At 35.9% G+C, this 16,952-nt stretch overlaps 2 protein-coding genes across 2 annotated transcripts; both read left to right on the top strand.

The window, feature by feature from the left end:
* The first annotated feature begins 8,130 nt into the window (after nucleotides 1–8,130).
* Nucleotides 8,131–9,063, top strand: LOC121451590 (olfactory receptor 8B3-like). Its single transcript, XM_041657264.1, has one exon. The coding sequence runs from the start codon at nucleotides 8,131–8,133 to the stop codon at nucleotides 9,061–9,063; it is 933 nt and encodes a 310-aa protein (XP_041513198.1).
* A 5,867-nt stretch (nucleotides 9,064–14,930) lies between these two features.
* Nucleotides 14,931–15,863, top strand: LOC121451535 (olfactory receptor 8B8-like). Its single transcript, XM_041657145.1, has one exon. It carries the CDS (start codon nucleotides 14,931–14,933, stop codon nucleotides 15,861–15,863), a length of 933 nt encoding a protein of 310 aa, XP_041513079.1.
* Nucleotides 15,864–16,952: the final 1,089 nt, after the last annotated feature.

Here is a 16,952-nt window from a genome sequence, read left to right on the forward strand (position 1 = left end):
TGTTTTCTGTGTTTCTATTTTGTTGATTTCAGCCCTCAGTTTGATTATTTCCAGTCTTCTACTCCTCCTAGGTGAGTCTGCTTCTTTTTTTTTTCTGGACCTTTCAAGTGGGCAGTTAAGTCTCCAATATGTGCTTTCTCTGTTTTCTTTAGGTGGGCACTTAGTGCTATGAACTTTCCTCTCAGGACTGCTTTCATAGTGTCCCATAAGTTTGAGTATGTTGTTTCTTTATTTTCATTGAATTCAAGGAAGACTTTAATTTCTTTCTTTATTTCTTCCTTAATCCAGGTATGGTTCAGTAGTTGACTGTTCAGTTTCCATGAGTTTGTAGGCTTTCTGGGGGTAGCATTGTTGTTGGATTCTAACTTTAATCCATGGTGATCTGATAAGACACAGGTGGTTACTAATATTTTTTTGTAACTGTGTAAGTTAGCTTTGTTACCAAGTATGTGGTCAATTTTCGAGAAGGTTCCATGAGCTGCAGAGAAGAAGGTATATTCTTTCCTCTTTGGGTGGAATAATCTATAGGTGTCTGTTAACTCCATTTGCTTCATTACCTCCATTAATTCTCTAATTTCTCTGTTAGGTTTCTGTCTGATTGACCTGTCCATTGGTGAGAGATGAGTGTTGACTTCTCCTACTATTAGTGTGTGCGGTTTGATGGCTGCCTTGAGTTTTAGTAATGTTTCTATTACGTACGTGTTTATATTAGGGGCATAGATATTCAGGATTGAGACTTCTTCCTGATGAATTGTTCCTGTTATGAGTATAAAATGTCCCTCTCCATCTCTTCTGATTGATTTAAGTTTGAAGTCAACTTTGTTAGAAATTAGTATGGCCCTACCTGCTTGTTTCTTAGGTCCATTTTCTTGATAAGCCTTTTCCCAGCAATTTACTCTGAGTAGGTGCCTGTCTTTGTGGTTGAGGTGTGTTTCTTGTAGACAGCAGAATGTTGGATCCTGTTTTCTTATCCAATCTCTTAGCCTGTGCCTTTTTATACGTGAGTTGAGCCCATTGATATTAAGTGATATTAATGACCAGTGGTTGATAACTCCGGTCACTTTTTTAGTAGTAGGTTTTGTGTGTTTTCCTTCTTTGATTTGCGCTGGTGAAGAGTCTCTAGATGTCTGAGTTATTGTGGTCATTGTTGGACTCCTTTTTTAGCGATTTTCCTTCTATTATTTTCTGTAAGGCTGGATTTGTGGCTACGTATTGTTTAAATTTGTTTTTATCCTGGAAAATTTTGTTTTCTCCATTTATAGTGAATGAAAGTTTGGCTGGATATAGTAGTCTGGGCTTGCATCCGTGGTCTCTTAGTTTTTGGAGTACATCTATCCAGGACCTTCTGGCTTTCATGGTTTCCATAGAGAAGTCAGGTGTAATTCTGATAGGTTTACCTTTATAAGTAACTTGGCCTTTTTCCTTTGTGGCTCTTAATCTTCTTCCTTTATTATGTATATTTTGTGTTTAGATTATTATATTGCGAGGGGATGTTTTCTTTTGATCCAGCCTATTTGGTGTTCTGTATGCTGCTTGAACCTTCATAGGTACATCTGTCTTCAGGTTGGGAAAGTTTTCTTCTATAATTTTATTAAGTATATCTTCTGTACCGTTGAGCTGCACTTCTTCTCGTTCTTCTACTCCAATTATTCTTAGGTTTGGTCTTTTTATTGTGTCCCATATTTCCTGAATGTTTTGTGATGAGAGTTTGTTGGACTTGCTGTTTTCTTTGATCAGAGCGTTTATTTTCTCTATGTTATCCTCAGAATCTGAGATTCTTTTTCTATCTCTTGTATTCTGCTGGTTATACTTGATTCTGTAGTCTCTATTCGTTTACCTAGATTTTCCATGTCCAGCCGGCCCTCTGTTTGTGTTTTCTTCTTTGCCTCCATTTCAGTTTTCAAGTCATGAACTGTTTCCCTTATTTGCTTGATTGTTTTTCCTTGGTTTCCTAGGGTATCATTCACTGATTTACTCAATTCCTCGAACTTTCTGTTATACTTCTCATCCATTTCTATAAGGGCGTTTTTTATATGCTGTTTAAGGGTGTCAATCACTTTCATGAAGTCAGTTTTTTCTACTTCTTGATTAAGGTGTTCATGTCCTCCTGTTGTGGGGTCACTGGCTTCTGGTGGTTTCATGTTGTTTTTCAGATTGTTGGGAGAATTCCTGCATTGGTGTCTGCCCATCTCTTCCTCCCAATACTCCCCTTTGGGTCTTCTTTTACAGGATCAGGTCTTCTTGCCCACTGATGTACCTTCCCAGTGATGTCACTCCCCAGAGATGTTTCTCCACAATGATGTTTCACTCGGTGCCCAGATCGAAACTATGTGCTGCTTGGTTAGCTCGCGAACAAAGGGCCCACCCCGCTCGCTGTTGGCAGGCTATGGGAACAAAGGAGCTACCGGCCACCCCTTTGTCCTCCCGGTTCAGGTTCGGTCCTAGCACCCTAGCAGGCTGAGCAGGGAGACGCTATGCCCCAAAGAAGGGAGGGAGGGAGGGAGACAGGGCTGTGCGGATCTGGATATAAGCTGAATGGGATAGGTAGAGAGCGGCGGTATGGGCAGTATAGCCCCTGTAGGATGGCCAGGAAGTGTGGGCGGGCTGAAGTATGTTCCCAGCTGCTGCAGCTCTCACTCACCACAATGATGTTTCACTCAGTGCCCAGATTGAAACTATGCGCTGCTTGGTTAGCTCGCGAACAAAGGGCCCACCCCGCTTGCTGCTGGCAGGCTATGGGAACAAAGGAGCTACCGGCCACCCCTTTGTCCTTCCGGTTCGGGTTCAGTCCCAGCACCCTAGCAGGCTGAGCAGGGAGGCACTATGCCCCAAAGAAGGGAGGGAGGGAGGGAGACAGGGGCTGTGGGGATCTGGATGTAGCTGAATGGGATAGGAAGAGAGAGGCGGTTTGGGCAGTATAGCCCCTTGTAGGATGGCCTATTAAAACATTTTAAATGCCATATTCTGTTTGAAGAATCTCGGTCCATCTGAAGTGCATCTCTGTACATTAAAAAATCTAGCTATCATGACTACAAGCTTGATTATATAGATGACTACCTATTACATTATGTTTTTAAATGATCTACACAAATACAATACCTTAATCAAGATCAGAAATACATATTCATATAACAAAATTAACCTTAAATATGTATCAACAAACCAAAATCCATACCAATGCAAAGTTTCCATCTCTATAGCATATCCCCCTTTAAATGTAAAAAAAAAAAAAAAAGTTACAAACAATATTTTGAACTATGGATGCAGTACTGTTCAAACTTCTTCCTGCTGTTTATTGAGCAAAGTAATTTTTTGAGCATATTCACGGCAACTTCTCACTGGATTGTGGTCTCTCAAACTTCACCAGTATGGCATCAATCCACAGGTTCTCATCCTCTGTGGAAACAAGTGAAGAACCTCTTTTCCAAAGCAACATATCCTTCAACTCATATTTAGAAGTCATCATACCTTTATAATATACATGCTGGTTTAGCTGAGCAGCCCATACAATGGAATATCTTCTTGTATTAGCTCATTCACAATAAAAAATTTAAAGATATCTAAATAATTCAGACTATGAATTTTTCCTTTTTACATGGCTTATATTTCTTTACTGCTGTCAATCTATGATAATCTGTATTCTGTCTTTTTAAAGACTTTACTAATTTTTATGACTCTCTATACTCTTTCTTCTCTCTTCCAAACCTATGTACATTCATCCAAAATTATGACTCATCTTGATTTGTCCTTTTTGCATATCTGTAGTTCCTTATTGTCCAGGAACACTATTTAAAATGTTAAGTGTTCCTTAAAACTTAAGCTGCGCCATTAATATGATATATACAGTACTTTCTGCTTGCCCGCCCAGTCCAGCTGGTGGAGCTCGCATAATCAGGAAAACCTCTCTTCAGGGAGCTGTGGCATGCCACCAGCAAACAGCAAGAAGCTGTGTTAAACTCTGTATTTTTGTGTCTATAATTCTTTTTCAAGCTTTTTCAGCTTTTACACAGATTTTAGTTGTTCACATGGGTGTCAATTTGTTTCAAGGACTTGCAAGGTTGCTTTTTGGTTCTGCCTGTCTAGCTTAGACCTATAATAATCACACAGAAACTGTATTAATTAAAACACTGATTGACCCATTAGCTCTAACTTCTTATTGGCTAATTCTTCTTAATTTAACCCATTTGTAGTAATCTGTGCATCACCACAAGGTCATGGCCTACCAGCAAAGTTTTTAACATATCTGTCTCCAGTAGCTCCATGGTTTCTCTCTGACTCCACCCTTTCTCCCAGCACTCACCCTAGCTTTCCCTGCCTTCCCAAGTTCTGCCTTGCTATAGGTCTGAAGCTGTTTTTTTATTCATTAATGTTAATTACAGAATACAGAGGGGACCTCCACATCAGGACCATATGGCAGATGAGGATTGTGACCAGATCTTTTGTACTCATGTTCTTGGGGTTAGCTTACATATGCCCCTGTCAACAGGGTCAGCTATGCAATGCTGCCAAAATGAGGTACAGGGTCCAATTTTCTGAATGTTGCAGCTGGTTAAGGGGAGGGTCAGTACCCTGGTCAGTTGGAGGTAGTAGGTGCATGGAAATAGGGCTTTGTTTCCTCACCCCCACCATCATACTGTAGGTGAAAGAGGCAATACCAGCTATACCCATCTCATACCCTAAGGGCTATCTCACCATGTCTATATCTACAGGGTCAACTCTGCTGTGCTGTTCAGGTAAGGTGCAGAAACCTTACCCAATTACTGCATCTGGTGATGGTTTGGGTCAGGTCCCCTATCTGCTGCAGGTAGCTAGAGATAAAGAGAAGAGGCCATATTTTCATCTCCCATGTCACCACATGGCAGATGAGGGGGGCATGGCCTGGTCTCCTATTGTCACACCCTCAGGGCCAGCTTACCCATGATCCCATGAACAGTGTCAACTCTATGGTGTTGGCCAGATGAGGTATGGTATAGGACCCTTTCTTCTGAGTGCTTCAGCAGGTGAGTGGCAGGACCGGTTCTTTCTAGTTTTGCACCCATAACGGGTAGGGAAACTTTCTACAGCCCTGTCCTCTAGGCCTTCATGATATCAGGAGCCAACAACACCAGCACAGACTGTGGTTGCATCAGTATCATGAAACCACACATAGGCAGCAGCAGCAACCCATGCGTAGACATCACCATAATCCTGATTAACAATAAAACCACCCATCTAAACCCTCTCTTCACCACTTTCACTTCATCAGATATGCCTCCTTCTGCAGGAAATGAACCATTTTCCGTCTCCCTCCCTCTCTCTCTCTCTTTTGCCCACAACACAACATATGTTTATTTTCCATAATAGTGCTTTTCCCCTTGTGGTGATGGGTCAGCCTCTGTTTTCAACTTGGAGACTAAAGTGGTTTTCCCAGAGACTGTTACTATACTTGTTTGTCCCACTCATGAAATCATGGCCTACTCTTAGAATTAAAAAGGCTGGTTTTTCTTTGCTTTATGTCTAGAAGCCACTCATGAGTGAGTAAATATTATATTTGTATTTCTGCATCTAGGTTACCTCACTCAGTATGTTTTTTTCTTGATCCATCCATTTACCCGCAAATTTCAAGTAGTTATTGATGAGGCCACTAGGCAAGGAAAATACACAAAATACACCATACTATAAAGTATGAAGAATAATGATATTTGTTCTCAGAGAATGTAGTATTATAGAGAAAATCATAATGATTCAACAAAAATACATGTAATTAGAAAGGAAATTTCATAAAATATCTGTCAATAATAAAAATTGCATTTTCATGTTTTAACAATGAATAGCCTAAAAGGAAATTAATAAAATAATCTAGAAAACAGAATATTAAAAACAATAAAATACTGTAGCCAGAGAGGTTAACTTTCAGTAATGTTTTAGTTCCCAATAATGGAGATGTGAGAAGGCACATTAAAGATAGTGAATAAAGAATCTCAACTGTGAAATTCTTATTTGTGATACTTGGATGTGGATTCTTTGTGAATTCACAAAGAATGCTACCTGATGTGATAGCTTTCCTACCATTATGGGATATATCCACAGGCAATAATCCCAAATAAACCATTTTTTTTGTTCTTCTTCTGTCAGGCCTTTAACACACCAACAAGAAAATAACTAATACTGCATCTAACAGTGAAAGAATTTTTTTTTCAGAATGACTGTATGCAAAAAATAAAAAAAAAGACTCATTGGCCTAACAGGATAATCAAATAAAAATTTCTAGTAAGTGTTTTATTAGTAACAATGACTCAAGATATATAAGTCATTAGAAGAATCTCCTATTGTGTTTTGTGTGACACAATACTGAAGGTACCATACTACAACACTCTACCCCTACCAGATACAGAACTTGGTAAGCAGAGTACAATGTGAACAATTCTCATTTAAATGCAGAAAGGAATCTAAGTCACAGATTCCCTACAGAGGGTGAGATAATTGGGGAGTTGAGAATTTGTCTTTTTACATCCACTAGGGAATGACACCACAGAGTGAAGAGAAAATACAAGACTAATTTTGAATCCCTCAAGATCTAAAAACAGATTATCATCTGGAGTGTTACATAATCCCCAAGATCCTTATTAAATTAAATGCTAATCTTTGGGAAAGAGGCAGGCACACTGCAACCATGATTATAAGCAAAAGTATTCTACAGCGAAGCTCACATGAAATCTTTAGAGCCTTCTCATCTGGCAGTGTGATGATATTAGTACAGATCAGTTTTTTTCTTTGAGTAAAGACTTGAAGTATTAATCTCAAATAATTTTATTTTAAATTCACGAATCATTTCAGAACATTTCAGGCATTAAGTCTTGACTATATGTTGCTGGAATAACAAGATATGAATTCTTGGAACCTGAAATATTTCTACAAGATAAACAGGAAAAGCCGGGCGATGGTGGCAGACGCCATTAATCCCAGCACTCGGGAGGCAGAGGCAGGCGGGTCTTTGTGAGTTCGAGACAAGCCTGGTCTACAGAGCTAGTTCCAGGACAGGCTCCAAAGCCACAGAGAAACCCTGTCTTGAAAAACCAAAAAAAAAAAAAAAAAAAAAAAAAAAAAAAAAAAAAAAAAAAAAAAAAAAACAACAACAAGATAAACAGGGATAAATTGGAACCCAAAAGATCTTCAAGGATTGGGCTGGGATTTCTAGGAAAGGGAATGGGTTTATTTCTGACTCTTTTGTCTGCTCTTGGTTCTCTTTTCCACCTTTTGGGTTACCTTGTCCACTTTCAATATGATGGCTTTTTGCCTTGTATAACTGCAGCTTATTTTGTCATGTTTGTTTTTGTCTCTTCGAGGCTTGCTCCTCTCTGAAGGTAAACACAGGGGACATAGATCAAGGGAAGAGGGAGGTGTAGGAAAGCTGGGAAGAGTAGGGGGAGGAGTTATTATATGTGTTTCATAGGCATTGCATGAAAGAAGAACTGGAGAAGGAGAAAACAAGAGGAGGGAAGAGAGAGAGAGCGAGAGAGACTATGGATTCCAGGCATAGTAATAGGCCTTCCTATGAAATGCTGTCTCTTCCCTATTCTACACACTTGAGGCTAAGTGAAAGTAGCAGAAGAAAGCATTTCCAAATCAGCGAGTGGTAAGAGGTGTTGATGCCTTTTGGAATTGCAGCATCTCTATTAAGGTTCATTTGTGTGGGCAGAACTCAAATCTTTAGGATTCATGACTTTGTGACATGTACAGAAAATATATCAATCTTGTTTTTACAGTTTTATTTTAGACACATGCTTATAATTCATGCCATAGAAGAGTAGAATCTGTAGCATCAGAAGCCAGATCTGGCATGCCAAGACTCTTACTTCAGGGTACATTGATGTAAAGAGAGCTCTAGTAAAGAACAAATTAGGTGGATGAGGGTTGAATCTTTCTTATTCCCTTCTTCTTCTTGAATTGAAATTTGATACTGCTGGCCTTAAGACTGTAAAATAATTTGCTTGTGATTTTAAAAATTGATTCTGCATACATACTTGGGTCTAGGAAAAACGTTTCCAGAAAATAAATCACAGGTGATGAGGATCAATGTCTAGTGGATCATCGCCTAATATAACTCTTTTTTTTGTGTGTGTGTGTGTCTACAGATTGCCTTGGAGAAGAATGGATGCAGTAAATATCTCTTTGGTGACTGAATTCATTCTGGTAGGATTAACAGACCAGCCTGATCTCCAAATGCCACTTTTCTTTGTCTTTCTAGCAGTGTATATGGTCACTGCATTGGGAAATTTGGGTTTGATGATTCTAGTTTTGCTGAATTCACATCTTCACACACCTATGTATTTTTTTCTCTTTAACTTGTCCTTTATAGACTTTTGTTATTCTTCTGTGTTAACTCCAAAAATGTTGATGAACTTCGTACTAAGGAGAAATGTCATTTCCTATATGCAATGTATGACTCAGCTCTATTTCTTCTGTTTTTTTGTTGTTTCTGAATGCTATGTGCTGACTTCAATGGCCTATGATCGCTATGTGGCTATCTGTAATCCACTTTTGTATAATGTTGTCATGTCCCCTCAAGTCTGTTTAAATCTAATGCTTGGTTCATATTTGATGGCATTTTCTGATGCTGTAGCTCACACTGTATGCATGCTGAGATTAACCTTCTGTAATGCAAACACCATTAATCACTATTTCTGTGATATCCTCCCATTGCTCCAGCTTTCCTGTACTAGCACCTATGTTAATCAACTTGTAGCTTATGTTGTAGTCATGATCAACATCATTGTTCCCACTCCTATCATTTTAATCTCCTATTGTTTCATCCTTTCAAGCATCTTCCGCATCAGTTCCTCTGAGGGCAGGTACAAAACCTTTAGCACTTGCAGTTCCCATATCATTGCTCTTTCTCTGTTTTTTGGTCCAGGTGCATTTATGTATTTCAAACCCTCCTCTGCTGGATCTGTGGATGGAGCAAAGATCTCTTCTGTTTTCTATACCAATGTAGTTCCTATGATGAATCCCTTAATCTACAGTTTGAGAAATAAAGATGTTAAAGTTGCCCTAAAACAAACCTTGGCAAGGTGGAAGGTTTGACTGGGTTCAATGTCTTCATGGCTGTACTTTTGAGTTCATGTATAGTTTTATTTTGTGAACACATTTATTTGGCAGCTCTGTATTTCATGTTTCTCCTAAGAAAATGTTAGTAATTGTTTTTGACTAATTGAGCTGAAAGAAAATATTACCAGTCAGAGAAACTTAAGATTCAGCATGATGTGCTGAAATGTGTATCTGTAATGATAAAACAAAATTTCTATTTGTTTTTCATCAAATTATGAGACTGAAGTTAATGAATAGAAACAACATAAAGAAACTATTTCCTGGTCTTAAGCAATGAAAAGATGCTTCTCTATTTTTCTGACAAAACACAGGAAAAAAGCAACTTGGAGGAGGGGAATGGTTTCTCTGTCATGTAGCTTACAGTATATCAGTTATGGAAGTGAAGGAAAGAATTTGGAAGTAGAGCTGAAGCAGAGAATATGGAGGAATGCTTCTCAGTGGTTTGTTTTCAGAGGGTGGTTTTGCTTACACCCGCCCAGGATTATTTCATCTTACAATGGTCTGGACACTCTGATATAAATCATGTACAACAAAGTTGCCTCCAAATTCACATTCATAGGCAAATCTAGAGGAAACATTCCCTCTATTGAAGTTCTGTCTTTCCAGGTGACTTAGTTTGTGTCAAGTTGGCAAAAGCTAATCAAAAAATATGAGTTACAAAATCATAGACTCTAGTCACTCAACCATGTACTAGATCAGAGATTCTTAATGTTAATGAAGTACTTTTTGCATAACCATAAACATATTGGTATATTATATGTATTAACAGCAAGAAGAATTACAATGTAATTACTGATAATTTAAATAAAATTATTTTAATACATATGTTGTTTCTAGTATGTTTGAGTTAAGAGAGAGATGCAGAAAGACATTTGTGTCTTTGTGTGTGTGTGTGTGTGTGTGTGTGTGTGTGTGTGTGTGTATGCCACAAAGAACAAATGGAGGTCTGTAGAAGGCTTGGATGTCAGTATGCTTTTTCCATCTTGTTTTGGGGATAGGGTATTTTTGTTATTCAAAGACAGGTTTCCCCTGCTGGTACCACATTCACTTCTAAGCATTCGCCTCTCCTCTCAGTTTCAGAATATTGTTATGACAGTTTTGAGCTAGCACACAAAGCTTTGTGTGGATTCTGGTGATCTGAACCGACATTCCCATACTTGAGCCGCAAGGGCTTTACTCACTGAGCCATTATCTCAGCCCCTGTAGCAGTTTTATGAGAAATATATCAAACATATCAGCTCTAAAAGGGAAATTCCATGCATTATTAAGAATGAGGTGTTTATTTTTATTCACATATGAATTACATCTTGTGTTAATGATGAATATTCCATGACAAGGCCATCTTCAACACTTCAGAGTTGATAAATATTTTATTTCATAATAGTCACCTCTTTTTTGTAAATTACACTAATTTGACAAAGTTTGTTTAGGGCAGCTTCAGAAGTTGTTCAAAATTCTACCCAAAACCCCAACTAAGATTTATTTAAGTTATTTAACATAACCATGTATGGAGAAGGTGTGTTCATGGGTTTTCGATTTCTATGAAAAATTGTAGTGGAGAATTTTTATGAAGATTTTATTGAATTGTGGATTGCTTTTAGTATTATGGCCATCTTCACAATATTAAAACTATGAATTCATGAACATTGGAAGTCTTCTTATCATGCAGTATCGTCTTTGTTTTTAGTGTCTTAAATTTCTCAGCATCCTGGTGCCCTGCACATATAGTTAGATATTAAGAGTGCAATGTATGCTGGTATACTTGCATCCAGATACAAAAATTTGACCAAAAGAAACATAAGACGTTACATAAAGGTACAAAATAAGATATTTGCCATAGTTTTTAAGGAGTCTGATATATCTGTACAATTGGCAATTAAAGGAGATATTTTGCTCACCAGGGGATGATGTAAAAAAGTTAATAGATGTTGTAAATTGCACTTTCAAAGACACAAAATAAGAAACTTCATGAACAATAGGAAAAAGCAATCCTAATCTGTATTTGAAGATCATTTGAAGAATGCTTTTCAATTATTTGACAAAAAAACCATATGAATATTTTTAATAAAAATAACTAAAAATAGCCAAATATTTTAATTAGCATTATTTTTTAAGTGCTACACAGGTTATATAGGATTAGAAACTGTGAAAATGGAAAATTTCCGTTGTAACATTATCCAGTTGTATGACAGATCTGTTTATGCAGATTTGTCAATGTGTATGAGGTGCTAATGAAAGCTGATTCTTTTGAGACTTTTAGAGTGAATGAGCCTTTGCACATCTACACACAGAACACCTGAATTTATCTCTTATAAACAAAGAAAATGAAAGAAAAGAGTGCTTCAACATCACATTCCTCCTTTAAGTTAATGCAGAAGACAATGAAAGCAAGGAAAATCTTCTAACATTTTTCAGTTTTAGTAGGGCAGACACCTCCTCAATGAGAATGGTGGAAGTTGTTGACTGAGTGTTCTGAGGATATCACCAACCCTATCTTTCTTACATGGTGCAGTAGAAAACCCATCATTATTAAGGGATCCCTATTCGTGAATATATTAGATTGCTTAAAGTTTTAAGATGGTGGTATCTTGACTAATCAATATAAATTTTTTCACATATTAAAATAAATTTGAAAGATTCAAATAGCTACCAAGTTTCTAAAGTTTCAAGAAGGAACTAATTATTTTCAAATGGAAAAATTCAATTTAAGTTGAAATTACTAATTTTTCTGTAAGGAATAGCTTTAACCATAGAAACGTCTCATGTAGAATTTCAAGTGAATGCAAGAGTCATCTTTGGGGGTTAATGGTACACCATCTAAAACAGCAGCATTCCCTGAGGTGCAGTTATGGTAGAACCAGAAGGGATGCTTTTTTAAGATAGTACTTTTTTATTTATTTTTCAAGACAGGGTTTCTTGATAGATTTGGAGCTTATCCAGGAACTAGATCTTGTAGACCAGGCTGGCCTCAAACTAACAGAGATCTGCCTGAGGATTAAAGGAGTGCGCCTGGCCTCTTTGAAAGTAGCAACATGATTTTCTTGGAATAACTAAATAAACTACAAGGTGTTAAGCTTCTATTTAAAGTGTTTCATCCAAATGTGTATGCCACTGGGAGCACATTAGATACTCTTTAGAATTAATGGAGTCCAACGTGTGTTGTACCCTCTCAACTGTGATCCAGTCTCAGTTGGATGAATTGAAACCAATCTGTCCAGCTAATATCCAGGTTGCAAGCTTTATACAAAAATGAATGAGAATATGATACAGAGTTTATTAAAGATGTATAGAATATTCCATAATAAGCAAATGATCTGCCAATCTGTTTCATCCTTGTGTATAGTTTACCTCTTAGTAGAAAGATCAAGTTTACATGAAAGTTTTGTTGATTCTGCAGAGACAAAAGAAAATGTCCTTCAGTTACCAAATACAAGCAGTTGTATAACCTGATTGGTTAATTAATTAATTTATTTTTGTATTGTATGAGTTATATAAATTCAATTTTAAGTGAAAATTTTATTGATTCTGCAGAGACAAAAGACAATGCCCTTCAGCTTACAAACATGTGTATATCCTGATTAATTAATTAATATATTTTTTGAACTGTGTGAGTTACATAAATTTCAAATAAGTCTTGTTTGTATTTGTTTCTGAGTGTATACTGTCTGTATATGGTTTTTGTAAATCTTTATTTTTTCAAATGTTAAAAGGCCTATTTTTTAATATTAAGATATTTCACATTGAATACAAAATGCTTAAAGCTGTTATATGTAAATTTACATGCAAATCTGTTAAATATGTAACATCAGGTAGAAAGTATTAATTTTTAAAGTTGGCACTATATAGTAATATATGATATAAAAAGTTTTTCATATAAAGCCTGAGACTCCCTGAGGATATTTCATCCAGACCTATTCACCAGACTGTTTTTCATCTCTGCATGCTAGCATCTATTATGTCTGTTTTTTTCCCTACATTCCTATCAACTGTACATATATAATTGTATGTATCTATATAAAATATTAAGAACAGAAGAGGGATAAAATAATATTTATCTTTCTAAGACTGGATTAATTTATATCTATGAAATATATTTATATTATACGATTTACAGTCTATTTTATAATTAACAATGTAATAAAATGAAAATTATTATTACTAATATAATAATATCAATACACAAAAATATATTACATAATGTGTACTATATTATATAATTAGTTACATATTATTAACATAGTAAGTCAAAGAAAAGCAAAGAGAAAGATCATTAATTTGGGAGGAAGATAAAGTATGAGCATGGGAGTGCTGGAGGAAGAAAAATTGCTTGATACAATTATATTTTATTTTCCTAAAATTTTTGTTTTGGATGAGTCTATGAAAAGAGAAAAGATTTGTGATTTAGGAATAGACAAATAATATAGAATATAAAAGAAAAACTTATAGGAGAAAAATATATCAATTGAATTTCATGAAATGAAAATATTTTCTTCTAAAATATAGTATTGAGATAATAAAATTATATGTTCCACTACTGACTAAGCATGGTTCTCAGATAGAAGTGTCCAGTGGGTTTTAGAAGTAACTACTTCTTTATAATCTTTTAAAATATATATCATTGACATTCTGTAGGTTATAAGTCTTGAACTCATTTACTCAAATCCTTAAAATTTTTAGGAGAAAGTAATTAGGAGGCGTAGAGTATATTAACCTAGAAATTCTTAAAGTGAAGAGGCAATTAATCCAACAACATATTCCTCTATAGAGATCAAGATAACTGGGTAAATTAAAGGTTTGTCTTTACATCTCTGCAAGAGGGAATATTTTTCCCAAGAGAGAAACTTGCATAAAATTTTGAGTCTGTTGGAAACCAAAGGCATACTATATACAAGGTATAATTGCAACCCCCTCAATTCCTTTATATATTCAAATGCTATTCGTTTGCAAAGGGAGTAACTATATTCTACCTCACTTATAAGCAAGTGGATTAAGCCAGTCATGTCACATTAAAAACCTAGCTTTATCTAGCAGTGTGAGGATCATAAAGTTATTTCCTATGCTGTTGGAGAACACTCAAATGACTAATCACAAATATCATCTCTACTTAAGAAGTATTTCTAGAGTATATCAGGTGTTAAGTCTTAACTACATTCTATGATTAGAAACAAAGAACCAATACTTTTGAATTCAAAATAGCTCTTCTAAAACACTGAAAAGCAAAGGTAAGGAATCTCTGAAATTTGCTGATATGTTGATTTTCTTCATATATGAACATCCTTAATATGAGATGGATTGCAACATACCAGTTTTTCCCTGTCTTGTGTGATTCAGGGACTTAAGTGAAATTATGCAAGAAAATGTATATGGAGAATGTTAAAAATTGTAGTGGTCATCCAACTTGCAGGATACGTCTCCATCGACAGGACTTAAACTTTTGTATGTTCATGATTTTCTGTGTTTTTTTAGTACTTAAAAAATTCTCTTAGCTGTATACCTAGATATAGCTCAGACAAATTTGTATCTATGTTCAGCTTTAGTTGCCAGCACATAGGCCTCTGTATTTGTTTGTGTGGGGAAGAATCGCATGGAGGAATAAACTATATGATATAGAATGTTTCTCTTCTCTATTCTCATTCATCATTTTTCTATAAATTATATTTACATTTTTTACATCTGTCCTTACCTGTGTATGATAATTTGGCTATACTCCATACAACTTATGTGTTCAGGAGTGGTCATTCTAACAGATTTCCAACCCACACATCATGGAATCATGATAGAAAGAGGGCATCATTTTCTAATGGGATAATTTTTCCTGTTTCTGCAGATTCATTTGGTGAAACATGGCTTCTGAAAATGTTTCTTTGGTGACTGAATTCATTCTGGTAGGATTAACAGACCAGCGTGATCTCCAAATACCTCTGTTCTTTGTGTTTTTAGCATTGTATATCGTTACTGCATTTGGGAATTTGTGTTTGATAATTCTAATTGTACTAAATTCACACCTTCACACCCCAATGTACTTTTTCCTCTTTAACTTGTCCTTCATAGACCTCTGTTATTCTACTGTGTTCACACCAAAAATGTTGATGAACTTTATATTAAGTAAGAATGTCATTACTTATATGGGATGTTTGACCCAGCTCTATTTCTTTTGTTTCTTTGTCATTTCTGAATGTTATGTCCTGACAACAATGGCCTATGATCGTTATGTGGCTATCTGTAATCCACTCTTGTATGCTGTTGTCATGTCCCCTAAATTATGTTTGAACCTTATGCTTTGTACATACGCAATGGCATTTTCTGGTGCCATGGCTCACACAGGATGTATGATGAGACTGACCTTCTGTGATGCAAACACTATCAACCATTACTTCTGTGACATCCTTCCTGTGATGCAGCTCTCCTGCACCAGCACCTACGTTAATGAGCTTGTAGTGTTCATTGTGGTGGGCATAAACATTATTGTTCCCAGCATCACTATCTTTATCTCTTATGGCTTCATTCTCTCCAGTATCTTCCGTATCAACTCTGCCGAGGGTAGGTCCAAGGCCTTCAGTACCTGCAGTTCACACATAATTGCTGTTTCTCTGTTCTTTGGATCAGGGGCATTCATGTATCTTAAACCATCTTCTTCTTCATCTATGGATCAAGGAAAAACCTCTTCTGTCTTTTACACCAATGTGGTTCCCATGATGAACCCCTTAATCTACAGTTTGAGGAACAAAGATGTAAAAATGGCCTTGAGAAAAACTCTGAGAAGATGGAAATTTTGAATGGAGAATACATGATTCTGCCTGTGGCTACACAGAATGTGGGCACTTTATAGTTACTTAAAATACTCCCTGGAATAATATTGAGAATACTTTTCTCCCTAGGCATTATCCTGTTTTAATGTAGTGCTTAAACTCACTGTATGATAATTTGGAATATAGATGCATTCTATCTTAATTAATGAAATTCTTATTTCTTTCACACTCTAATAAAGGAATTTTGAATCATTTTAAAATTTGTTTTTAGTACTTTTAGAGTAAGTCTTTTCTTTTCCTTACCATTTCCAAGATTTGTTATTAGTTTTATCTTGCATTTAATTAAGCCTATTATTAAGGAATACTATTTTTTTTCACTTTTCCATTTTCATTTTGAAGTCCTAGTGCTTTCAGGAAAAGAGAACAGTTTGTCAATTGATCAGGTAGAGTAACGCAAGTCTGATCTTTGGTCAGTGGTTTAGTTTTTTATATTTGCTCATATTGTGTCTTTGGGAATGTAAGTCAGAATAATGCCTTGTCTCATTTCTGTAGATTCTCCTTTGTAGTGTATATAACTTCTTAAACCATCTGTTCTGGCAAGAACTGTCAGATTCATCACAATTTGCACCTGCTCCCTCTGTTTTATGCTTGTATTGGGAAGCAACTCTATCAGTCTTTCCTATTTGCTATCATTCACTTTCGGTGTATAACAGAATAGATACTGATGCCCAAAGATTAATAAGTCAATGGGATTCATTAATAATCCCATAGATCAAATTGTAAACTTTCTTATTTTCCCCAACTTCAAGTGAACTGTTAGTACATATTTTACTCTGAATTCATGTTACTTTTATTTGATGACTTAAAACTATGTGGCAAAAGTTTCATTTTCAAATTTGATTATGGTTTATTTTGTGTGGTATGTACATTTTTCTCTATGGTTAGAGTGTTCACTTTGTTGAAGATTATTGTTTTTGTATGAGCTGACAAAATCTTTTGGAATAGAGAATTGAGTTTATCTACAATATTATGAAAAATATATAAGTGTTTTATTTGCTCTTAATACAGGAGAACAAGATAGATAATAGGACAAATAAATAAGCAACCCGCCATCCC

Source organism: Microtus oregoni, unplaced genomic scaffold, assembly GCF_018167655.1.
Source record: "Microtus oregoni isolate MIOR12 unplaced genomic scaffold, Mior012 000008F_ref0000371, whole genome shotgun sequence".
Classification (NCBI taxonomy): Eukaryota; Metazoa; Chordata; class Mammalia; order Rodentia; family Cricetidae; genus Microtus; species Microtus oregoni.

What these genes read in the sequence shown, in the direction of transcription:
- LOC121451590 (XM_041657264.1), top strand. Translation starts at nt 8,131, where the DNA reads ATGGATGCAGTAAATATCTCTTTGGTGACTGAATTCATTCTGGTAGGA.
- LOC121451535 (XM_041657145.1), top strand. Translation starts at nt 14,931, where the DNA reads ATGGCTTCTGAAAATGTTTCTTTGGTGACTGAATTCATTCTGGTAGGA.